This window comes from Perognathus longimembris, chromosome 3, assembly GCF_023159225.1.
Source record: "Perognathus longimembris pacificus isolate PPM17 chromosome 3, ASM2315922v1, whole genome shotgun sequence".
Lineage (NCBI taxonomy): Eukaryota > Metazoa > Chordata > Mammalia > Rodentia > Heteromyidae > Perognathus > Perognathus longimembris.
The window spans coordinates 117,674,778-117,698,870 of NC_063163.1; the positions used below are offsets into that span (position 1 = coordinate 117,674,778).

The window sequence follows — 24,093 nt, forward strand, 5'->3', positions numbered from 1 at the left end:
TTGAGCCACAGCGCCACTTCTGGCTGTTTTCTGTATATGTGGTGCTGGGGAATTGAACTCAGGGCTTCATGTATACAAGGCAAGCACTCTTGTCACTAGGCCATATCCCCGGCCACTGTTTTTTTGTGTTTTTTTTTCTTCCTGGGCTTGTTCTGAACTGAGATCCTCAGATCTCAGCCTCCTGAGTAGTTAGAATTATAGGCATGAGCCATTGGCACCCAGTTCCTTCTTTTCTTTTCTATGGGCCCACGTTTACCAGGACTGAGCCATCAGCCAACAAGACTGCAGGCCAGAAGTTTGGAAGAGGTGAGTGTCCAGAAAGTCTTGAGGACTGGTGGCTAGATGGCTCAAGAAGCAGCACGTGGTCTCACGCTCTTCTGTCTTGGGCTTGATGCTTGGGGTCTGAAGGAAGGGACTGGCCCCAGCCCTGGCAGATGCGTGAAACCCCGGCTGGGCTACATGTTGACTAATTACCCTGGGTTAGACTAAAGTCCAGTCTATGACTAGTTGGAAATTCGACTGGAGATATTTCTTAAAGGATTTGGGTAAGAGTGGGAGGTGGAAAGTCTGCATCTCAGGTTGCTTTGGGCGTCCTTCTGGGAGCTTCTCCATGAAGTGATGCCACTTCTCAAGCCATCCATGGCTCGTCACAAGTCAAAGGGCACAAAGTTTCACCCTCAAGTTCTCTTTCTTAAGATTCCTCGTCTTTCCCTTTTTTCTTTCAAAATGGAAATACTTCTTAGCGTTGGTGGCTCACACCAATAATCCTAAGCTTCTCAGGAGACTGAGATCTAGAGGATTGTGGTTTCCGGAAGCCAGCTGGGACAGAAAATTCCATGAGACTCTATCTCCAAAATAATCAGCAAAAAAAATCAGGCTGGAGGTATGGTTCAAGTGGCAGAGCACCAGCCGAGCAAGCAAGCAGAGGAAGCATGAGGCCCCGAGCTCTAACTCTGGTATAGGAAAGAAAAATTGCAACTAGGTCTGAAGGGGTTAAGCATTTATAAACGCACACATTCACAAGCACCGTGGGGAGGAAAGATGGCGAACAGCCATTCTGGAGCCAGCACGGTCATTTAAGCACTGAGAACATTTGTAGAGTGGCTCACAAATTTGCAAAGCGAGCTCTCTCGATCCCACAGGAACTCCATGAGGGGCTAGGATGAGTTCTCTTCTCTCCTTTTACAGAAAAGGAAACTGCAGCTAGGAGAAATGGCTTGAGCAAACTCTTAAGACATGGTACTCAGCCAGGCACTGCTGGCTCACATCTGTGATCCTCACTACTAGAGAGGCGGATTGCTGAGGACTGAGGTTCAAAGCCATCCTGAGCAGAAAAGTCTATGAGAGTCTTACCACTAATGAACCAGTAAAAAGCCAGAAGCGGAGATGTGGTTCAGGTTGTAGAATGCCAGCCAATGAGTAAAAGCAAAGCTCAGGTACTGAGTTCGAGTCCCAGTCTCAGACCAAGTAAAAATAGGAGGCAAGAATTCTTTTTTTTTTTTTTTTGGCCAGTCCTGGGCCTTGGACTCAGGGGCTGAGCACTGTCCCTGGCTTCTTTTTGCTCAAGGCTAGCGCTCTGCCACTTGAACCACAGCGCCCCTTCTGGCCATTTTCTGTATATGTGGTGCTGGGGAATTGAACCCAGGGCTTCATGTATACGAGGCAAGCACTCTTACCCCTAGGCCATATCCCCAGCCCCCAAGTAAAAATAAAAAGCCAAGCAGGCCCACAAGGCCCTAAGTTCAAGCCTCAGTACACACACACACACACACACACACACACACACACACACCTTGTGCTCTTGCCACTGTAACCACTCACTATTCCTAGTAACATGCATAAATGCATTCTGCCCATCTATGCATGTTTGGAAATGGACCCTCTCTCCCCACGTGCCCACCTGATCAGGTTCTTTAACACGACCACTTCCTGAATGTATGTCAGGCCTGTGCAAAGTGCTGGAGGACAGTTGGCCAAGACAGTTCGCCATGCTACAGCTCTTAGACCATCTGGCACTCCGTTCTGAGGTCAGACAACAGAGGACATGCCCAGAGCATGACTCCCACTACTTCTGTCTGCAAGGGGCCAGTCAAACTATATGTTAATAATAAAATCTACATGGCTGTCATACCCACAGAAGAGAGGAATGGCTGGCTCCAAGCCACGCGAGTATCTGCAGTCAGGTGATATCTGCCTCTTATGGTAAAAAAAAAAAATCCCAACCCCAAGCCCAAAATGTCACTTCTGAGACTACATGCAAGTGTTGTTCTACTTCCCCTCCCTTTCCCATTCAGATCTCCTGGAAGAACATCTCTTAAAATGCAAATGTGCCATTTTCCCTGTTGCTTGAATTCTCTGACTTATCCTTTATTTTAATGAATGAATCTTGGTGTTTTGAGACAGGGTCTCACTCTGTAGCCCCGACTCATCTCAAACTCTCAAGCCCCCCCGTCTCAGCCTCCCCCTTGCTGGGACTACAGGCATGTGCCACCAGGCCTCCTAGCTTTGATTTATTTATTTTTAATCATCCAGTCCAAATGTCACCTTTCTCAGTCAGAAGCAAGAAGTAACTTCCTCTTCCAGACTTTTCTAATGCCTTGGTTTGCCTTGGTTTGCCTTGGTCTGTCAAGTTCACCCATGTGAACCTGGTGGTAGGTCAGGTCCCAGAATTCTGCTCGGCAGGTCTAACCCTCTTGCTGGGCCTGTCCACCGGGGTGGGGTGCTCGGTAATAGCCCAGCACCACGCATTCAATGAATAGGCAATTGTCTAAGTGAAACATCCACATTGTCTTCTCTCTGGAAGGGAGATGGGCCACAAAGCCCGCCCTGCCCTGGGGAGCCTGTCTCCGGTCCCCATGCACGCGGAAGGTTCGGGCACACTGTACCCCTGTGTTTGCATGCAGAGGTGTGTCCTGGCTGGAGGTCAGGGGTGGCCCTGCCACCGGGCCTCTGGGCGCCCTGGGAGCTCCTGGCCCAGAAGCCGGGGGGTAAGGGGGAAGTCCCAACGCGGAGCCACCGGGGCTGGATGGCAAACAGGAAGAGCAGGTTGGGGTGGGAACTGTCCAGCAGTCCCCATTCTTCCCTCTTCCTGACTGAGGGGACCTGGGGTCTGAGGGATGCGGAAGAGGGGCCCCCGGGAGGTGCCCGGGAGGGGGGCTGAGGGCGCGGCCGGCCGGGCACGGGAAGGTCCAGGCCTCGGAGCCGGCCCGGGCCACTTCATCGGCGCGGCGGGGAGGCGTCGGTGCGGTCCCGGGGTGGGGGCCCTCGGTGTCGGCGGGGAGGGGGGGCGGGCGGGGCCGGCGCCGCGGGGTCCCCGCCCCGGGCCGCGCGCCAGGGCCGGCCTGGCCGGCTGGGCTCCCGGGCGCAGGGCCGGGCGCAGCGGGCGGAGGCGGGCAGGAAGCGCCGCGCGGGGCCCGCCGGGACGCCGGGAGCCCGGGGGAGACGCCGGCTTCCGCCCCTCCGCCCCTCCGCCCCGCCGCCCCGCCGGCCCGCGGCGCGCTCCGGGCCCCCCGGCAGCCAGGGTAAAGGCCTTGCCGGCTCCGTCGCCCCTCGGTCCGGTCCGCGGCGGGGCGGCGCGGGGCGGCGCGGGGCAGGGGCCCGGCGGGGCGCGGGGGCCGGCCAGCCCCAGGGCGAGGGCGCAGGGCCGAGCTGGGCCCGGGGTCATCCGGGAGGACTGTCAGGGCTCCGGGGTGTTTGGGGGAGAGCCTGGATGGGCGCGGGGTGGGGGACACTGTCCCGCCGGCCCCCTGACTGTTCTTCCTGCCCTGGACATCTAGATGGTAAAGTTGCCCCCGGCCCTCCCGCGGTGTTCCGGGCCCCGTGGACCCGCACCCCGGGGTCACCGAGCCCCCCAGGCCCACCGAGCCCCCCCAGGGCGTCTGGGCGCTGGGGCCTGCTGAGAAAAGCGGGCACTGGTTTCCTGTTCTCAGTGAAGAGGCCCAGGCCCTGATGGGCGCTCCCTGAAGTTAAGGGAACTCAACTCACCCAGAGAGAGAGAGAGAGAGAGAGAGACAGAGAGACAGAGAGACAGAGAGACAGAGAGAGACAGAGAGAGAGAGACAGAGAGAGACAGAGAGAGACAGAGAGAGACAGAGAGAGAGACAGAGAGAGACAGAGAGAGAGACAGAGACAGAGAGAGAGAGAGAGAGAGAGAGAGAGAGAGAGGAGAGAGAGAGAGAGAGAGAGAGAGAGAGAGAGAGAGAGAGAGAGAGAGAGAGAGAGATCTTAACCGCGTGGGCAGGTTAGAAATCAGCAGCAAGAACCTGCTGAGCCAGAACAAGGTGCAGGCTGCAGGCGAACCCACCCGAGGGCAGGGGGAGCCCGGTACGGCCCGGGTGTTTCATGTCTGTGAGCTACCTGCGACTCTGGAAAGGGGTGATTGGTGTCCGGAATGAGGGATTGAAATGGATGGGGGGGCATGGGATGCTGTAAATCCCTGCCAGGTCTTTGTGAGCTCAGATACTAGAGAGGACTGAGTGGCAGCCTGAGAGTTAATCCTTCCCCTGAAGGAGCGGTGGTGGAAGGTCTTGAATTAAAAAGGGCCAGGTTCCCAGAAAAAAAAAGACCCAAGACAAAGTTTACAAGGTTCATGGAGACCAGGTTTGCATGGCTGATGATGTCGGAAGCAGCGGCAGCATTTAGTTATGGAGATGTCAAGTAGAAAGTTGATGCTCTCCTTCATTTATTATTTATGCCAGCTTCAAAGGCAGCTCATATAAAAGTCACGGAAGAGAAAGTGATAGAAACCATTAAAACTCAGCTGAAAGAACCCAGAGGCTGGGGAACAAAGGCAGAAGAGAGTGGGTAATTATTCCTGGAAAATCCAGGCTCCAAAAAGCCACGGAAATGAGCTTGCTGGCAGCCAAAGGGAAGAAAAAAAAATGCCTAAAAACAGAATGCTTGTCTGGAAATGAAGACAGAGGGGTTTGTGAAGCCTCCAGGGAGGGGCAGGAGCGGTGGCAGGAGGTAAAATGGAACCAATCTGGTTGGGGGTTCTCCTTGCTAGAGAAGGGCTGGAAGCCAGGTCAGCCATTCAACAGTGCTGACACCTAAGGGAGGGCGGAGCCTCTCCCGGGAGAAGACTCCTCCTTGGCTGTCTGGGAGCAAGTGGCACATGGCAGGGGTGAAGGACCGTGGCTCCTGTTCACATCATTCTTTCTGTAGGGAAGCAGGACAGAAGTGGTGCTGCGTCCCTAGGCTCTGACCTTCTCTCCCAAGATGAGGTGGGGCCACCGTTTGCCTAGGGCCTCTGGTCTGGGAAGAACACTGCAGCCACCAGGTGAGCAGGACGCTGAGGCTTCTGTTTCTGCCTCTTCTTTCGTCAGGGTCCAGATGGTGCCTCCAGTAAAGCAGGGATTCAGGCACCAGGTGCATTAGTACCAGTGTTTTGGTTTTCCAAATTGTTGACTTTAGACAGGCCGCCTCACCCCTGTGAGCCTTCTTTATCCCATCCTAAAACAAGAGGGCGGAACTAGATTATATTCTAGGGTCCCTTATAGTTGCAGAAGTCTGATTTCATTTTTCTTTCAATTGGTGTTTACCAAGTCCTGGCCATAGGCCAGGCCTTGTGTTAGGCCTTGTGTTATGCTCTAGGCATAGAACTATGAGGAGAACCAGATGAGAGTTCCCCCTCTCACGGAGGAGGAGACGGATGTTAATCAAGTAATTCTATCATGAGATCTAAGACTGCATAGTAAGGAGTGGTCCGTGTTGCCCTGAGAGCAAACGAGGTGGATATGAACGTAGACACGTGCATGGGGCCTGCAGTACTGTTTCTTCCCTCTCTCCGTAGATAAGCGCATCCCCTTCCTGACCTGCTGGAGATGGTCTCCTAAAGGGCAGCACCCCGTGGGGCCCCCCAGGTGAGCCTGGGTATGCATTATCCCTGGGGACAGCCCAGCAGACTGGAGGTCTGGTCAGGACATGGTGTTGGGCTACTCCGTGAGGAGAGAGGATTGGGCTTCTGGTGGCGGGGAGGAAACAGAGGCCGCTAGCTGCAGCCTGTGGACAGCATTAGCTTAGTAGACGTCATAGTAGTGAGGGAAGGGAGGGCCTATGGGAGTGGGTGGCTCTGGCAGTGGCCGGACTGAGTTGCAGGCAGGCAGGCAGCAGTAGGGGCGGAAGGCCCCATGGGCAGGCCTCTGTTCCTGGGGAGGGCATGAGAGTTTGTTGAACCGGATCAGGCCTGGATCTCAGGAAGCAGAAGCATAGAGCAGCCTGGACTCACGACTGTACAGGAGCTGAGCCCCGTGCTAGGCCTCAGCTTGCCTCTTGTGCTCACTTTCAGGGCATTTTCAAGTCACCGGGAGAGCTCAGCAGACAGTGCTCCCCCGCGAGGGAGGCATGGCCAGCTGTTCGGGACCGGCTCTGCAGCTGGTAAAGGACTGGCTGGGATTCCGGTTGGGGAGGGGTGCAGGCGGGAGGGGGGCCTGGATAAGTCGGCATAGAGGATCCACTGACTGTCCCTCTGCCTCCTGCCCCCCCTCCTCCCCTCTTCCCCTATGCCTGTGTATCCCTTCCTGCCGTGCTCATTGGGAACAAACTTAGTATGAACAAAACACTTGGAGAGCTGTGCACTTTCTACCTTGAACCAACTTTGGGTCTAGCAACCAGGTGGGAATTGCCCAGGTTCAGTATTATTTGCCCGGAGTCTCTTCCTTTCTGTCATAGAGCTTCCAAACTCTGTGGGCGATTTATATTTTCTGGGGTGTCTTGGGCCCAGTAACATTGTGAACCCTGTATCTTTGGGTACTATGGTTTGGGTACTATGGTTTGGTTTGGCTTTGATGCCAGTACTGGGGTGTGAACTTAGGGCCTGGACACTGTCCTTTAGCTTTTTCCGCTCAAGGCTAGTGCTCTACCATTTGAACCACAGCTTCACTTGTGGCTTTTCTCTGGTTAATGTGAGATCAGAGTCTCAAGGACTTTTCTGCCTGGGCTGGCTTCAAACCATGATCCTCAGGTCCTCCTGAATAACCAGGATTACGGGTGTGAGCCACTCGTGCCTGGCAGGTGTCGTGACCCTCCAGCATGGTCTACCACCACCCCGGTTAGGCCTAAGCTTCAACGTCTCCAGCCTTTCCCTCACCCACGGCCCTTGCCTTTTCGTGTAGAAGCTATTCAGCGGCACCGTAGGAATCTGGCTGAGTGGTTCACACGGCTGCCCAGGGAGGAGCGCCAGTTTGGCCCAACCTTTGCTCTGGACACGGTGCATGTCGACCCTGTGATCCAAGAGAGCACGCCGGATGAGCTGCTGCGTCCATCTGCAGAGCTGGTCCTGGAGCACCGGCGGCCCCCCGCGGGGCTCCCCCCGCTGGCTCTGTCTCAGCTCTTTGACCCGGATGCCTGTGGGCGCCGGGTGCAGACAGTGGTGCTGTATGGGACAGTGGGCACTGGCAAGAGCACACTGGTGCGCAAGATGGTCCTGGACTGGTGTTACGGACGGCTGCCTGCCTTCGAGCTGCTCATCCCTTTCTCCTGTGAGGACCTGTCCTCCCTGGGCCCCACCCCCACCTCCTTGGCCCAGCTGGTGGCCCAGCGTTACACACCGCTGAAGGAGGTCCTGCCCCTGATGGCCGCCTCCGGGTCCCGCCTGCTCTTTGTGCTCCATGGCTTAGAGCGGCTCAACCTTGACTTCCGGCTGGCTGGCACAGGACTTTGTAGTGACCCCGAGGAGCCAGGAGCACCGGCTGCCATCATCGTCAACCTACTGCGCAAGTACATGCTGCCCGAGGTGGGCGTCCCTTTGCTACGCCTTGCCACTGCTGCCCCCTGCCCTGCCCTGCCCTGCCCTGCAAGGAGTTCTGTGTCCTGGGCCCCATGCCTGCTGTGTTAGTTCAAATCCTGGCCTATTTACTTTCCAGTTGAGTGACTCTGAACAAGTCAGTTACCCGCGTCCTTCTATCCTTTGTGGGGTACCAATTAAATGAAAGACCCACATAAAATAGTAGGTCAATGCCCTGGACTATTGCAGGTGCTCATTAATTGTTAATTATAATTGTTGTAGTCATTGTCCTCTTCACCCCTGGATACTTCCACTTCAGGAACTAGAGGAAACAGGAGTCTAAAGTGTGGTGTGTGTGTGTGTGTGTGTGTGTGTGTGTGTGTGTGTGTGTGCGTGTGTGTCTGTGTCTGTGTGTGCATACCTCCTGGTACTGGGGCTTGAACTCAGGGCCTCACAATCTCCCTCAGCTTTTTCTATTATGACTGATGCTCTACCACTTGACTCATAGCTCCTGTTCGAGCTTTGTGCTGGTTAAGTCTCTTGGATTTGTCTGTCCTAGCTACCATCAAATTGTGATTCTCAGATCTCAGCCTCCTGAGCAGCTAGGATTATAGCCCTGAGCCATCAGTGCCCAGACCTACAGACCTTCCTTACCCCTCCCCTCGCCTCCCCTCCCTTTCCCTCCCCTTCTTTCCTCCCCTCTCTTCCCCTTCCCTACTTTGAATTAGGGCTTGAACTCAGGGCCTAGGCTCTGTCTGAGAGCTTTTTCACTCAAATATGGCACTCTACCACTTGAGCCACACCTCCACTTCTGGCTTTATGGTGGTTAATTAGAGTCTCATAGACTTTTCCTGCCTGGGCTGGCTTTGAATTGTGATTCTCAGATCTCAGCCTCCTGAGTAGCTAGGATGACAGACATGAGGCACCAGTGCCCAGCTTAAGATCTTCCTTGACCCTCAACCATGCCCCTTCCAGGCCAGCATTCTGGTGACCACCCGGCCCTCTGCCATAGGCCGCATCCCCAGCAAGTACGTGGGCCGCTACGGTGAGATCTGCGGCTTTTCGGATACCAACCTGCAGAAGCTCTACTTCCAGCTCCGTCTCAACCAGCCGGACTGTGGGTATGGCGCCGGTGGTGCAAGTATCTCTGCGACACCAGCTCAGCGGGACAACCTGGTGCAGATGCTCTCCCGAAATCTAGAGGGGCACCACCAGATCGCCGCCGCCTGCTTCCTGCCCTCCTATTGCTGGCTGGTCTGTGCGACCCTGCACTTCCTGCACGCTCCCACGCCTGCTGGCCAAACCCTCACAAGCATCTACACCAGCTTCCTGCGCCTCAACTTCAGTGGGGAGACGCTGGATAGCACGGACGCCTCCAATTTGTCCCTGATGGCCTACGCGGCCCGAACCATGGGCAAGTTAGCCTACGAGGGGGTGTCTTCCCGCAAGACTTATTTCTCCGAAGAGGACGTCCGCGGCTGCCTAGAGGCTGGCATCAGGACGGAAGAGGAGTTTCAGCTTCTGCACATCTTTCGCCGAGATGCCCTGAGGTTCTTCCTGGCCCCGTGTGTGGAGCCAGGGCACCGGGGCAACTTCGTGTTCACCGTGCCTGCCATGCAGGAATACCTAGCCGCCCTCTACATCGTGCTGGGTTTGCGCAAGACCACCCTGCAGCGGGTGGGCAAGGAAGTGGCTGAGCTCGTGGGCCGCGTCGGGGAGGACGTCAGCCTGGTGCTCGGCATTGTGGCCAAGCTCTTGCCTCTGCGGATTCTGCCTTTGCTCTTCAACTTGCTCAAGGTAACAGCGCCAGGACTCCTCCCCTCCCCCCGCCCCCCTCAGATCCCAGACTGTCTCTCGGGACTCCCTAAGGCTCCCTTGTTCCGCTCCTGGTCCAAAGCCCTGTCTCTTCTGCTGCTGGGGTCTTCTCCCAGGGGCCTTGCCGGTTTTGCTTTTATTAGGATCGGGGTCTAAGGAATGGGAAGAGAAGCCACAGGAAGGCAAGGGGCTGGAGGGGAATTTGAGGCCAGGGCCTTTAATATTGATCCTCCATGGATGTGTAACGTTCTGCGTCTCCCTGTCTTTTTTTTTTTTTTTTTTTTTTGCCAGTCCTGGGTCTTGGACTCAGGGCCTGAGCACTGTCCCTGGCTTCTTCCCGCTCAAGGCTAGCACTCTGCCGCTTGAGCCACAGCACCGCTTCTGGCGGTTTTCTGTATATGTGGTGCTGGGGAATCGAACCTAGGGCCTCGTGTATCCGAGGCAGGCACTCTTGCCACTAGGCCATATCCCCAGCCCCCTGTCTTTTTGTAGGCTGAGATTTGAACTCAGATCCTTACGCCTCTTTTGCTTTCGTTATTTTCTGGATAGGATCACATGGATTTTCATTGCTGTCCTTGACTACAATCCTCCTAACTTACACCCTACCGCAGAACTAGGATTTGGAGCCCAGCTTGTTTGTTGAAAAGAGAGGATTTTTGTTTGTTGGCCCAAGCTGGGATAGTCTAAACATGACCCAAGAGGATCAAGCATCTCTGCTTCCTGAGTGGCTGGGACTCCAGGCGTGGGCCGCTGGGCCCAGTGATCTCTTTCTAGTCTTTGTTACTTGCAGGCAAGGGTCATGACCATGTAGCAATGTCTGTCCTGGGCTTTGTAGGCTCGGAAACTTGACGGTATCCGTTCCTCCTCAGGCTCTGGGAGTGATGAGTCATCCTAACGCAACCACCAGAGACAGGTTTATAAAGCAGATGCCCTTTTATTCACTTACCCTTGGAGGATGAATGGTCTCGGTAATTGGCTTAGGACAGTCCATCCTGGAAACAGATCTGCTTCAGAATCTGAGTGACAGGGCTGAGGGCCTTGCTGTGAGAGGGTGGATGAGTGGATGCTGGGGAGATGGAGGGAGCCGCTCTGCTGAGGACTGCCGTTTCTTATGTCTTTCACACCAACCCTGGAGATCTGGCAGTGAAATACTCTTCTCATCCCTTTGGTAAGTGAGCAAGTGGAGCAAAGGAACTTGTCCAAAGGGACTGCTAGAGTAAGTAGGATCATCTGAGGCCTGTAAGTAGGATTCTGAGGCCTGTGCTCTTTCTGTCAAAACTCATCTGCTGTTTGAGGATATCTGTCAAGCTCTGATGCCTTGCTAGGGAACCGTGGTTTCCTCTAGGGATGAATCAGCAGCTAGTCTGTGAACGCAGAACCATGGTTAGTGCTGGCAGAATTAACCCAGGTGAACCTTTCATAGGCCAGAAAGCATAAAGAATTGGGTTCACCAGTGGCTTGCACCTGCAATCCTAGCTACTTAGAAAGCTGAGATCTGAGGATCCTGGTTTGAAGCCAGTCCAGGCAGGAAAGTAGAAGATTCGTATCTCCAGTTAACCATCAACAAGCTGGAAATGGGGCTGAGAATATGGCCTAGTGGCAGAGTGCTTGGCTCAGATACATGAAGCCCTGGGTTCAATTCCTCAGCACCACATATATAGAAAAGGCCAGAAGTGGTGCTGTGGCTTTGCTCAGGCTCTGAGTCCAAGCCCAGGACTTGCAAAAAAAAAAAAAAAAACTGGAAATGAAGGTATCACTCAAGTGGTAGAGCACCAGCCTTGAGTGGAAAGCTGGGACAGCACCTAGGCCCTGAGTTCAAACTCCAGTCATACACACACACACACACACTCCAAGAGTACAAAGGGCTGGGGACGTGGCTCAAGTAGAGCACTTGCCTAGCAAGCACAAAGCCCTCAGTTCAAATCCCAGTATTGAAAAAAAAAAAAAAAAAAGACAAAACACCCCAGACATTCGAGGAGGCATTGCAAGACAACCCAATAATTCATTGCAAGGACGTGAGGTGACATCACCAACCTGCCAAGACATTCATTCCCTTGCTAAATACCGGAGTGCCAGGCAACGTGTCACGTTCTGAAGGAAAAAGCCACCAATTAACCAACCTGCAGGTTTCTGTCCTTTCTGATCTCACAGCCTGAACACAAGTGAACAACACTCGCTAGTGAAAAATGATGATAAATGCCTATAAGGCAAGGTTCCGGGTGTTACGGAGGTGGAGTGGCGGAACCTGGCTGGGGAACGGGGTCAGGGAGGTCTCCCCGTGGAGGGCATGGGAACTGGTTCCTACAGGATTAGTGGAGGGAAGAACCGAGGGGAACACCCCAGGAAAGAGCAGGCTCTGAGAGCATTGTCAAGAAGACAAGAAAAGCTTGAAGATGGGAAGAGAGTGAGTGCGGGGTGGAGGTTTGGGTTGGGGCTGCGTCATGTAGGGCCTTCAAGTAGCAGGAACCACAGTGCTCACGGATACTGTGATGAGGAGGATGTGGAAGGCGAGGTACTGATCCCGCCCCGGCCGATCCCCTCTGGATTCTCTGGGGACAACTGTATAATTCTTCCTCCTCCCTACCTGCTGGGCTTGAACAAGTATGGGCATTTGGGGAAACAGAGAAAGAGAGGGACAGAGAGAAGTCAGGTGCCAGTGGCTCAAGCCTATAATCTTAGCTACTTTGAAGGCTGAAATCTGGGGACTGAGGTTCAAAGCCAGCCTGGGCAGGAAAGTCTGAGAGAATCTTATCTCCAATGAACCTCAGAAAGCCAGAAGTGGAGCTGCGGCTCAAAGTGGTAGAGTGTTAGCCTTGCGCACAAAAGCTTTAGGACCGTGCCCAGGCCTTGAGTTCAAGCCCCAGGACTGGCAAAAAGAGGGAGACAGAGACAGAGGAAGTCCTAATGAGACAAGAGCTTGAGAAGTGATTCTGGAAAGGTCAGATGGCTGCTAGCTGATGGAGGTTCACATTCCAGGCTAACTGTCTGAAGTTTGACCACGGGCAGTGGGGAGCCATGGACGGGGTTGCAGTGAGGGATGGGGGGGCGGGGGAGCTGGAGGATGGTATCGTGAGGGTGAGGCTGGAGCCCCTTCCGCGGGGCCCGGAAGGCCGAGCAGCCCGTGGAACGCCACCACGACCTTCTCCTGCTTCTTTTCTAGGTTGTTCCTCGAGTGTTTGGGCGCATGGTGGGCAAGAGCCGGGAGGCCGTGGCCCAGGCCATGGTGCTAGAGATGTTCCGAGAGGAAGACTACTACAACGATGATGTGCTGGACCAGATGGGTGCCAGCATCCTGGGGGTGGAGGGCCCCCGGCGCCACCCGGATGAGCCCCCCGAGGACGAGGTTTTCGAGCTCTTCCCCATGTTTATGGGGGGCCTCCTGTCTGCCCACAATCGGGCTGTGCTGGCTCAGCTTGGCTGCCCCATCAAGAACCTGGATGCCCTGGAGAATGCCCAGGCCATTAAGAAAAAACTGGGCAAGCTGGGCAGACAGGCGCTGCCCCCCTCGGAGCTCCTGGACCACCTCTTCTTCCACTACGAGTTCCAGAACCAGCGCTTCTCGGCCGAGGTGCTCAGCTCCCTGCGCCAGCTTAACTTGGCGGGCGTGCGCATGACACCCCTCAAGTGCACGGTGGTGGCAGCCGTACTGGGCAGCGGGAAGCATGCCCTGGATGAGGTGAACTTGGCCTCCTGCCAACTCGACCCTGCCGGGCTGCGCACACTCCTGCCGGTCTTGCTGCGTGCCCGGAAGCTGGGGTGAGGCTCTGTCCTTGTGCTTGGGTCTGACGAGAGGAGAGGGCTGCAGGTGAAGCAGGGAAGAGAAGGTGCAAGGGAAACCAGAGGAAAGAGGAAGGACCAGGGGTGCTTATTAGTTTACTTTCTTTTACTACAGCAAAAGACCTGAAGCTGGGTAGTTTGTAGAGGAAACAGATCTACGTAGCTCAGGGCTTTGGGGGCTAAAGGCCCAGGTTGGACAGGAGTCTCCTGTGAGGGCTTCTTTTGCTGCATTGTAACGTGGTAGAAGGGCAGAAAAGGAAACCGCTCCATCCAGAAAAGGCCAAGCACACGGAGTGGGCCTGCTTTATGACAGCCCACTCTCACGAGCTCTAACTCACCCTGCGAGTCCACCGCTAATCCCCTCACCAATGACCTCATCACCTCGGCACCAGACTTCCTCCGTTACCACCAACCGGGGACCACATCTCCCAACTCACGTCCCTTGGGGACAAGCCACGTCCGGACCACAGTGGGGTGGGATGGCACAATTGGGCTGGGCGGAGGTGGCAGAAGCAGCCGACGGCAGTGTGGCTGTCACAGCAGGCTGGAGAGACCCGGGCAGGGTGCAGGGGAAGACCACGCGCTGCTTTCTTTGTCCTTCACCTCCCTTCTGTCTTCTTTCTGCTCCAGCTTACAACTCAACAACTTGGGCCCCGAGGCCTGCAGGGACCTCCGAGACCTGCTGCTGCATGACCAGTGCCAAATCACCACCCTGCGGTGAGTGCTGGAGGGGGCGGGGAGGCTCAGGCTGGGGCAAAGTCCCTGGGCCACAGTAGAGATGGTGGGGGTCAAGGTTCTAACCTTCCCCATGCACGTCCAGGTCCATTGGAAGCAGAAGGATGGGGTAAAGATTTAACAAGGAAGGTGTTAAGAAAGGCTTTGTAGGGGCTGGGGATATAGCCTAGTGGCAAGAGTGCCTGCCTCGGTATACCCGAGGCCCTAGGTTCGATTCCCCAGCACCACATATACAGAAAACGGCCAGAAGCGGCGCTGTGGCTCAAGTGGTAGCCTTGAGCGGGAAGAAGCCAGGGACAGTGCTCAGGCCCTGAGTCCAAGGCCCAGGACTGGCCAAAAAAAAAAAAAAAAGAAAGGCTTTGTAGCTGGGCGCTGGTGGCTCACGCCTGTCATCCTAGCTGCTCAGGAGGCTGAGATCTGAGGATGGAGGTTGGAAGTCATCTGAGGCAGGAAAGTCAGGTGGAGTTGTGGCTAAAAGTGGTAGAGCGCTAGCCTTGAGCAAAAGAGCTCAGGGACAGCACCCAGGCCCTGAGTTCAAGCCCCACCACTGACAAGAAGGAGAAGGAGGAAGAGGAAGTAGAAGGAAAGAAAACTTTGGTGGTGACTATAAGCCTGGGGAAGGAGGTGGGGGTGGAGAGGTTGCTGTCATATCTGGGCTGGTTGCCTGGTAACAGCCGCGATTTTCCCCGGCAGCCTCCGAAAGGATGACCCTAAGCTGGCTCCCTCTAGCTCCTCACGGGTGTGGTGTGAGATGATTTGCCAGGATTGCAGATGCCTGGAGAAGAAGAAGAATGGCGGAAACGATGGGGGAGGAGGAAGTAGAGGTTGGAAGGGCATGAAGAAAGGCAGGGATAAGAAAGGAAGAAGACAGGGAGCAAAGACAAGGAGGGGAAAGGAGAGAGGAGAGAAGTCAGCTTTGCCTACTCTCTCATTTTCCTGTTCCCTTCTGGGCCTGCAGTTTCTGTGTGTGTGTGTGTGTGTGTGTGTGTGTGTGTGTGTGTGTGTGTGTGTGTATTTGCGTGTGTGCACACACTGTTCCTGGGGCTTGAGCTCAGAGCCTAGACACTGTCCCTTAGCTTCTTTGTTCAAGGCTGGCGCTCTACCATTTGAGCCACAGCTCCACTTTCAGCTTTTTTGCTGATTAATTGGAGATTTAGAGTCTCACAGACGTTTTCTGACTGGGCTGGCTTCATACCTTGATCCTCAGATCTCAGTTTTCGGAGTAGCTAGGAACCAGGGGTCCTGCTGGATCTGCACTTCTGTCCAGGGTCTCCTCAATTTAGGTGGTGCCCCCCTCTTTGGCCTAAGACTTGATTCCCTGCCCAGAGCCCCTGCAATGGCCCTCCTAGCCCTCTATTGCCTGTGTCCCTAGGCTGTCCAACAACCCACTGACAGAGGCGGGGGTGGCCCTGCTGGTGGAGGGCCTGGCGGGAAACACCTCCCTGACACACCTGTCCCTGCTGCACACCGGCCTGGGAGACGAGGGGCTGAAGCTGCTGGCTGCCCAGCTGGACCAAAACCAGCAGCTGCAGGAGCTGAATGTGGCCTACAACGGTGCTGGAGACACGGCGGCCCTGGCCTTGGCCCAGGCAGCCCGCGAGCATCCGTCCCTGGAGCTGCTGCAGTAAGTCTGCCCTTGGTCCCATGCTGCGTGCCTCAGGCCCTCAGCGACCCCAGTCCACCTCCACTGTGCTCTTTCTACCCTGGACTGCTCTGGGCCTGGGCCTCGTGACTCAACTCTGACGGATCCTTGTCCACTGAGTGCTGAGCCGTTTTCTCTGTGACCGGCCCTGACCCTGCCCTGATTCTTTTCCTCCATTTCTTCTCGGAGCTTACCGTCTCCAGTCTCATTAAATGCTTGTGTCGTCTCTGCCTTCTCCTCCCACCTCCTCCCTGCATACCGGGCCCCCTCTCCTGCTATCTCTGGCTTAGTGAAGATTCTTTGTTTGTTTTGTGTTTGTTGCCAGTCCTGGGCCTTGGACTCAGGGCCTGAGCACTGTCCTTGGCTTCATTTTGCTCAAGGCTAGCACTCTACCTCTTGAGCCACAGCGCCACTTCTGGCTTTTTTTCTATATATGTGGTGCTGGGGAATCGAACTCAGGGCTTCATGTATAGGAGGCGAGCACTTTACCACTAGGCCCTATCCCCAGCCCTTAGTGCAGATTCTTATCCATCCTCCTTGGCAGCCAGGTGATGAGTTGTGAGCTTCCCCCTGCCCCTGACTCTGTCCTCCCCCCTCAGGTCCTCCTTCTGAGGCCCCTGATGAGTGATGTCCTCCCTTCTGCTTCCTCCTAGCCTCTACTTCAATGAGCTGAGCTCAGAGGGCCGCCAGGCCCTGCGGGACCTGGCAGGTGCTGCTGAAGGGGGAGCTCGGGTTGTGGCGTCGTTGACGGAAGGGACCGCGGTGTCGGAGTACTGGTCCGTGATTCTCAGTGAGGTCCAGCGGAACCTCAACAGCTGGGACTGGGCCCGGGTCCGGCGCCATCTCGAGCTGCTGTTACGGGATCTAGAAGATAGCCGCAGCGCCACCCTTAATCCTTGGCGCAAAGCCCAGCTGCTGAGAGTGGAAGGCGAGGTCAAAGCCCTCCTGGAGCAGCTGGGAGAGCCGGAAAGTTGAGACCTAGTTCTGGGTCCACCAGCCCTCAAAACCCCTTCTCTCTGTGGTGCCCTGGCTTGCCATGCCCTTTCCAGAAAGATCCCTTTAGGGCTGGAGACCAGGCAATGGCACCCGGCTGTGCCAGTTACCTCCGGGGGCAAGTCCAACCTTGACTTTCCTGGGTTGGAATTTCCAGGGTTAAATATAGTGGATTGCCAGGAGAGGTGGCTCAGGCCTATCATCTTAGTACCGGAGAGGCCGAGGCAGGAGCATAGCCAGTTCAAGGCCATCTGGGCTACACTGTGAGATCCAATCTCAAAAAACCAAATGAAACCAATCAACGAGAGCAACCACAACAAAAACAAACAAAACTTAAAAAAAAAATCCAACCAAACCAAACCAAACCAAACCAAACCAAAACACATCCAGTGATGCTGTGGCTGTGGGAATGGAAGTGCCTCTTCTCCCTTTGGGAAGAAGGACTTAAGGGTGTGGCACTCAAGTGGCCAGATTGTCTTTAACTCCCACCAAGAACTCGCCTCTCCCCTCCAAGCTAGGTGCCTCTGATTGGATTGTGTCACCAAGGGCTCAGGTCTCGTGTCTGCCGAGCCCGAGGTGTGTAGGGGGGCTTCTCCGTCCTGCCTGATGCTCACCTGTGGGTGCTAAGGATGCCCTCCCTCCCTTGGTGCTTTCCTTCACCCCCATGCTCCCTGTATTGCACTGGTACCAATGCCCCGAGGGGCGCCTGCACCTGACCTGCTGCTATTAAAGAGCTGTGTGTGTTCTACCTATCGTTGCCTCCTCCCTGTCTTGCCGGGTGCTTCCAAGAAAGGGTCATTCCCGTTAGAATTTTGAAAGTGACTCCCGAACTGGGTGTTTGTGACTCACACCTGTCATCCTAGCTACTCGGGAGGCTGAGATCTGAGGATCTTACTTTGAAGCCAACCTGGGCAGAAAAGTTCATGAGCCTCTGTCTCCAATGAACCAGCAAAATATTGAAGGTGTGTGTGTGGGGGGGTGTGGCTCAAGTGGTAGAGTGCCAGCCTTGAGCAAAAAAGCTAAGGGACAGAACCTTGGCCCCAGTACTGGCACACACACAGAAAGAAAGAAAGAAAAGAGAGAGAGAGAGAGAGAGAGAGAGAGAGAGAGAGAGAGAGAGAGAAGGAAGGAAGGGAGGAAAGAAAGAAAGAAAGAAGGAGGAAAGAAAGAAAAGAGACTGTTGGGTACTGACTTCACAGTCTGCTTCGCTCTGTGCAGAGGAGCAGCTGGGCCTGCTCCAGGATATCAGGAGAAAGTTAGCCCAGGAATGAGGGCTGAAGGAACTCACTTCCCAGTGGATAAGATTTACGGACGTTAACCATTATCCAATCGCTTCCTTGAAGGTCCTCAAGGAGGCAGGGCTTGGGAGGGGGCAGGTGGGAGGGTCAACTGGTTAAAATGGACCTTGGCCCTACTCTGAACACTTGATCACGGATCCAAGTATGGAGGCAGCTGCAGGTAGGGAGGAGGCTGGGAGATACCTTCTCTAGGGGGGACCTTGGGGCAGTCGAGGGGCCGTTTGGGAGGCTTTGAGACTTAAGGCATAGTTGAAGTTGGGTCTTGGAGTCCTAGAGCAAATAGAAGTTCAGAGGAATGAAGTGAACTGATCTGTCTGCCTTCCTGGTCCACGCCCTGTACAGATACACTTAGATTTATGGGCCACAGACCTGGGGGAGGGAAGAGGGGGGAGAACACACAAAAACCTGTGTGTGATGGAAGAAACTGGGGGAAAACCCTTTTGGAACAGAATCGAGAGGGCCAGGCCTAAATGGGGGGGGGGTTCCCCTAAGTCCTTCCAGTTTATAATCATGGAAGAGGGATCCCCGGGATAGAAGGTACCGCTCCTCTCACCCACTTCTTTATCCAACAGCTCTTCAGGACAAGGCCTCAGTGACTCTGTAAGTGGCGTGCAGGTGGGGGCAAGAGGTCTGGAAGGTGGGGAAGCTCTTCAGCTGTCATGACCTAAAACAGAGCCTGGGGCCCAAGTCCAGCCGCCAGCTTCTCCCACTGGCCTCCCCTGCTCCCCTGCAGGAAGTTTAAGTTTAACCCCAAGCTGGGCATTGATAATCCTGTCCTCTCCCTGGCTGAAGACCACCACGACAGCTCTGGTAACCTCCTCGCCCCCTGGCAACCATTGCTTTTCCCTGGAGACACCACAGCTCCACACAGCCTCCCATCTCCTTGGTAACCACTCCCTGCCTCCGGATCTCGGATCTCGGTTACTGTGTGGAGGTGGGGGGGGGGGTGGGGGAGGGAGGAGGTGGCACTCACTCTGTCCCTGTCAATCTGCCCACGAAGTGTGTGGCCACAACGTGCAACCTCTCCCTGGGTAGAAGCCCGGGGCCTTCCTTGTGCTTGGGTTGTGTCTCTTCTCTTTCTCCACTGCCCTACCTTCTCCCTCAGATCCCTGGAACCTGAAGCGGCCTCGCTTCTGTCTGCTGAGCAAGGAGCATGGCGAGAGCTTCGGTTTCCACCTGCAGCACCAGCTCGGCAGAGCTGGCCATGTGGTGTGCAGAGTAGAGCCTGGCTCCCCTGCCCAGCTCCATGGCCTCCGGGTAGGAGACCGGATCCTGGCGGTCAACAGCAATGTCGTGGACCACGAGGACCATGGCGTGGTAAGGCCCGGGCGGTGGAGGTACTGAGGGTGGTGAAGAGCAGGTGGAGCACTGTAGAAGGGAGGTAGACACAGGGAGGCTGTAATCCTATCGACCCACTCAGGAGGCTAGGATCTGAGGATGGTGGGTCGAAGCCAGCCCAGGTGGGCAAGTCTGTGAGACTCTTATCTCCAAAAGACTGGAAGTGGAAGTGTGGCCCAAGTGTTAGAGTGACAGCCTTGAGCGGAAAAGGACACGTGAGAGCACAAGGCCCCGAGTTCAAGCCCCAGGACCAACACACACACACACACACACACACACACACACACACACACACACGGAGGCTGGTCCTCACTCCTCTAGGCACTGTAGTGAAGGGCCCAAGACTCACTTGCCCACCCCCCAGGATTTCAGGGGTGCCCGGGGAGGAGAGGTTGGGTGAGGGCATTTGGAGAACTAGTTCCCGTGGTGTCACACGCAGGCTCCGGGTGGGTCCTGGGGGTTGGCAGGTGGAGCCAGCCTCCTTCATTCCCCTGTGCGCTCTTTCTAGGTAGTTGGCCACATCCGGGCCAGCGGTCCCCGGGTGCTGCTCACGGTCTTGGCGCAGCATGTGTACGAGGTGGTCCGGGCCCAGCGAGAGGACGATGCCGACCTCTGTCCTCTCCTAGGCCCGGGGGTCCGGCCCCGGCTGTGCCACGTGGTGAAGGATCAGGGCGGCTTTGGCCTCAGTGTCACCCACGGTGAGCTTAGAGGCCGCAGGAGGGGCCGGAGGGGGAGCTGGGCCCCTGTTCTAGTCAAGCAACCAACTGGAACTCACATTTGTGCTCCTCCTCCTCCTCCTCCTCCTCCTCCTCCTCCTCCTCCTCCTCCTCCTCCTCCTCTTCTTCCTCCACCTCCTCCTCCTCCTCTTCCTCTACTCCTCCTCCTCCTCCTCCTCCTCCTCCTCCTCCTCCTCCTCCTCCTCTCTTCCTCCTCCTCCTCCTCCTCCTCCTCCCTCCTCCTCCTCCTCCTCCTCCTCCTCCTCCTCCTCCTCCTCCTCCTCCTCCTCCTCCTCCTCCTTCTTCCTCCTTCTCCTCCTTCTTCCTCCTTCTTCTCCTCCTCCAGGAGCTCAAGGCCCGTTCTGGCTGGTGCTAAGTGCCGGAGGAGCAGCCGAGCGGGGCAGGAGTGCCCGCAGGAGCCCGGCTGCTAGAAGTGAACGGGGTCAGTGTGGACAAGTTCACTCATAGCCAACTCAACAGGAAGGTATGGACGCCCGTGGGTCAAGGCTCCACCCAGCCGACCTCCTGACCTGCCGGTCACTTCTCAGCATCCTTCCCTCTACAGTCTGCACTCAGCCTTTCATTCCTGTGCCTGGGAGGGGGGACAGGGAGGAGGTGCCCCCTTCCCCCCCCCCCCCACGGCTGATGTTCATGCCTCTTCGGGGTCCTCACAGCTTTGGCAGAGTGGAGACCAGGTGACCTTGCTGGTGGCAGGGCCAGAAGTAGAGGACCGGTGTCGCCAGCTGGGGATGCCCCTGGCTGCCCCGCTGGCAGAGGGCTGGGCACTGCCCGCCAAGCCCCGCCGCCTGCACCTGGAGAAAGGGCCCCAGGGCTTCGGGTTCCTGCTCCGGGAGGAGAAGGGGCCTGATGGGCGCCTTGGTGAGTAGCTGCCCTGGAAGGTGGGCTGTAGGGTGGGCCCACGAGTGTGGCGTGTCCCAATCCCAGCCCCATCTTGCATCGGCGGGGCGCAGCCCCCCGGTGGGTAGGGGATGGTGGGGGGAGGGGTCAGCGCACGTTGGGGGGAGCAGTGAGGTGGTCTGTGTCGCAGGGCACTTCCTGTGGGAGGTGGACCCAGGACTTCCGGCCGAGGCGGCCGGGATGCAGGACGGGGACCGGCTGGTGGCCGTGGCCGGGGAGAGCGTGGAGGGGCTGAGCCACGAGGAAACCGTGTGCAGGATCCGGGCGCAGGGACCGCGCGTGTCCCTGGTGGTCCTCGATCCTCAGGCCGACCGCTTCTTTAACATGGTGAGCGTGGGGAGGGGCTGGGGGGGAGGGCAGAAAGGGGTCGGCGCTCGGGGGGCCACAGGTGAGCTCCCTCTGCTCCTCCAGGTTCGCCTGTCGCCTCTCCTCTTCTTGGAGAACGAGGACACTGCCGTCTCCCCCCAGGGCCCTGGCTCGGCGTCTCTGGTCGAGTCTGAGGACCTGTCAGTGGAAGACACAGCCTCGTCCCCCAGCCCTGCGGGGCCCCGCCAGTGTCTCCTCTACCCTGGGCCTGGTGGGGGCTATGGCTTCCGACTCAGCGGCGTGGCCAGCGGGCTTTGTCTGTTCATCTCACAGGTGACCCACATCCCATAACCTTGGGCTCTTCCCTTTCTTTCCTTGTGTTTCTTGGAGCCCGGTGCTGGGGCTTGAACTCAAGGACTGGGTGTTGCTCATGAGCTTTCGTGCTGAATGCGAATGCGTCACTACTTGGAAGAGAACAGAAAAGGAATAGGCTGGACTTGATCCTCAACAAGTGAGGACTCTTTCTTGAGGAACAGTGAGGGGCACAGACCTTCGCGTGGGATTGGAGGTTGTGCCAGGGACTGGATTTAGGGGTGGGCTTAATAAGGAAGCAGAAAATAGAAAGTGGGTATGGTCTGTCCGGGAGTTGGGGCAATATCCTTGGCCAGCCCCACAGTGGAATGCCCCACCTGGTTTGAGGTGCTGTTACCCTCTGGGGACCAAGGGTGGTGTCCTTGGCCAGGCCCAGATTGGAATACCCTCTGCGGACAGGCACGTGGTCAACCCTGTTTGTTCACTGGCACCTGGTGTCTTGCTTGACCTGGGGGAATAAGGCAGGAATCGATCCTTGAAGCCATACCTCCACTTCTGGCTTTTTTGGGTAGTTAATTGGTGACAAAAGCCTCATGGAGGGGTTGGAAGTATAGTGGTAGAGCGCTTGCCTCACATACCTGAAGCCCTGGGTTCGATTCCTCAGTACCACCTATACAGAAAAAGCTAGCAGTGGCGCTGTGGGTCAAGTGGTAGAGTGCTAGCCTTGAGCAAAAAGAAGCCAGGGAATACTACATAGCAATTAGAAATGATAAAATATTGGTATTCGCAGGGAAAGGGTCAGAACTTGAACAAAATGTTGAGTGAGACAAGTCTAGAACACAGAGAACAAAGGGGCATGGTCTCCTTGATATATGACTGTTAGGGAGGGAGGAGGAAAGCAGAGACCAGGTCTGCAGAACAACAAACTTCTTTTCAAATGGTATTTCCACATGTTTGCGTCAGTGACTTTATATTATGTATCTAAAACCAAACAACTACTAAACATAAAAAGGTCTAGAATAGACCTATCAGTGAATCACAATAGCTCAACAGCTATGTACACATGATCATATAAGACGAGGATAAGCAAAAACAACTCCAAGAGAAGGACACAGGAGGATTATACTGTTGACGTTATCTTTAAAGTTCTAGGTAAATTTCCTGTGGCGTACCCTACGTGGTTACTGTATATGATCTAGGGAGAGGAAAGAAAAATGAGGGTGTAAGCTATCACAAGAAATGTATTCACTGCCTTATCATGTAACTGTACCCCCTTTGCACAACACCTTGTCAATAAAATTTAAATTAAAAAAAAAAGCCAGGGACTGTGCTCAGGCCCTGAGTTCAAGCCCCAGGACTGGCCAAAAAAAAAAAAAAAAAAAAAAAAAAGTCTCATAGACTTTTCTGCCCTGGCTGGCTTTGGATCCCTGGTCCTCAGACCTCAGATTCCAGAGTAGCTAGGATTACAGGTGTGAGCCACGGGTACCTGGCTACTGCCTTGGAATCTTTCCATTGTTTGCCTCCCACTCAGTCTTCCTTTGCCTCCTTTCCAGAGCCTTAGGACACCCAGGACTATTTCTATGGTGTTTCATGCTCTAAATGCCCTCCTCCTGCTCAATACCACCAGGTTACCCCAGGAGGCTCAGCTGCCAGAGCAGGGCTGGCAACAGGAGATGTGGTTCTGGAGGTGAATGGGTGTGCTATGGGTGGAGACAACAGCCCCGAAAAGCTGCAGCGGCTGGCCGACGCACAGCCACCCCTCTGCCTGAAGCTGGCAGCCAGGTCTCGGCAGAACTCGGAAGCCTGGATGTCCTTGGGGTCTGGAGAGGTGAGGAGGAAGAGACAGATGGCGGAGGGAACAGCCAGAGAAGGGCAGAAGGGACGGAGTGGAGGGGCTGTGGGGTGTAGCAATGTGGGGTGTGCCAGTGGGGACTTCAGTGGGGGAGAAGGAGCTGTGGGGTGTGTCCCAGTCCTGGACATCGTAGGTTTAGGGCAAAGGATCTCTTCTGGTTGTAGGATGACCTTCTTCCTCCTCTCTCTGGGTAGGACTGGGCTCCCACCAGTCTGTAAATCCCCCTGCTCGGCATGGATCTACTGAGTGGCTTTCCTGTCTTCAGTCCGCAGCCTGAGACACTGGGGATCATCTCGCAAGGTGCCATCTTGAGAGATGTGGACACCATCACTCATGGGACAAGCCCAGGATTGCCCCTGTGGTCCCTCACTTTGTGGGCCTACCTCCCAGCACAGAGCATGCTCAGAGAGTTCAGGTGGCCTATGGGGGAGTCTGAGACCCCAGTGGTTAGTGAGTGGGGAGCTTTGGAGAGTTGCACCCCAAGGAGGAAGTTCTTCGTAAGAAAGGGATGCTGTGTGGAACTGGCTGGGATTGAATCCTTCTGGAACTTGCTCTAGATAGGACTCCAGCATACTATTGCTCAAGAATTTGGAGACTACCTCTGTCCTGCTTCTGTGAACACCTTGGGATTGTGGATGCCTGGTCATTGTTGGGTCCTGTTTGGAAAA

General features: G+C 55.6%; 2 protein-coding genes and 1 long non-coding RNA gene across 7 annotated transcripts; 2 read left to right on the forward strand and 1 right to left on the reverse strand.

The window, feature by feature from the left end:
- Positions 1-3,380: 3,380 nt before the first annotated feature.
- Nlrx1 (NLR family member X1) lies at positions 3,381-17,433 on the forward strand. Of its 5 annotated transcripts, none has more exons than XM_048343979.1 (11): positions 3,381-3,521; positions 5,164-5,278; positions 5,792-5,861; positions 6,287-6,375; positions 7,113-7,732; positions 8,699-9,520; positions 12,699-13,294; positions 13,946-14,032; positions 15,423-15,674; positions 16,346-16,625; positions 17,200-17,433. In XM_048343979.1, the coding sequence occupies exons 2-11, from the start codon at positions 5,218-5,220 to the stop codon at positions 17,290-17,292; spliced, it is 2,970 nt and encodes a 989-aa protein (XP_048199936.1). In that variant the 5' UTR covers positions 3,381-3,521; positions 5,164-5,217; the 3' UTR covers positions 17,293-17,433. The 5 variants fall into 5 exon arrangements, with proteins under 5 accessions (XP_048199936.1, XP_048199938.1, XP_048199937.1 ...); XM_048343981.1 differs by lacking the exon at positions 3,381-3,521 and adding an exon at positions 4,262-4,280; XM_048343980.1 differs by lacking the exon at positions 3,381-3,521 and adding an exon at positions 4,330-4,347.
- Positions 10,786-11,885, reverse strand: LOC125349653. Its single transcript, XR_007210549.1, has 2 exons — positions 11,659-11,885; positions 10,786-11,106 (listed from the first exon to the last, which is right to left on the reverse strand). It is a non-coding gene; the product is annotated as an uncharacterized LOC125349653 (long non-coding RNA).
- A 652-nt stretch (positions 17,434-18,085) lies between the features above and the next one.
- Positions 18,086-24,086, forward strand: Pdzd3 (PDZ domain containing 3). Its single transcript, XM_048343985.1, is given in 12 exon segments — positions 18,086-18,143; positions 18,556-18,583; positions 18,717-18,793; positions 19,089-19,300; positions 19,830-20,019; positions 20,384-20,436; positions 20,438-20,521; positions 20,712-20,916; positions 21,086-21,282; positions 21,367-21,594; positions 23,201-23,401; positions 23,620-24,086. Coding segments are annotated over 12 exon segments (1,515 nt in total). The 5' UTR covers positions 18,086-18,127; the 3' UTR covers positions 23,644-24,086.
- The last annotated feature ends 7 nt before the right edge of the window (positions 24,087-24,093 follow it).

What these genes read in the sequence shown, in the direction of transcription:
- Nlrx1 (XM_048343979.1), top strand. Translation starts at nt 5,218, where the DNA reads ATGAGGTGGGGCCACCGTTTGCCTAGGGCCTCTGGTCTGGGAAGAACA. An exon ending in CGGGACCGGCTCTGCAGCTG is followed by an intron (nt 6,376 to 7,112) that starts GTAAAGGACTGG and finishes CTTTTCGTGTAG; the next exon opens with AAGCTATTCAGCGGCACCGT. An exon ending in TGCTGAGAGTGGAAGGCGAG is followed by an intron (nt 16,626 to 17,199) that starts GTCAAAGCCCTC and finishes CTCCCCTCCAAG; the next exon opens with CTAGGTGCCTCTGATTGGAT.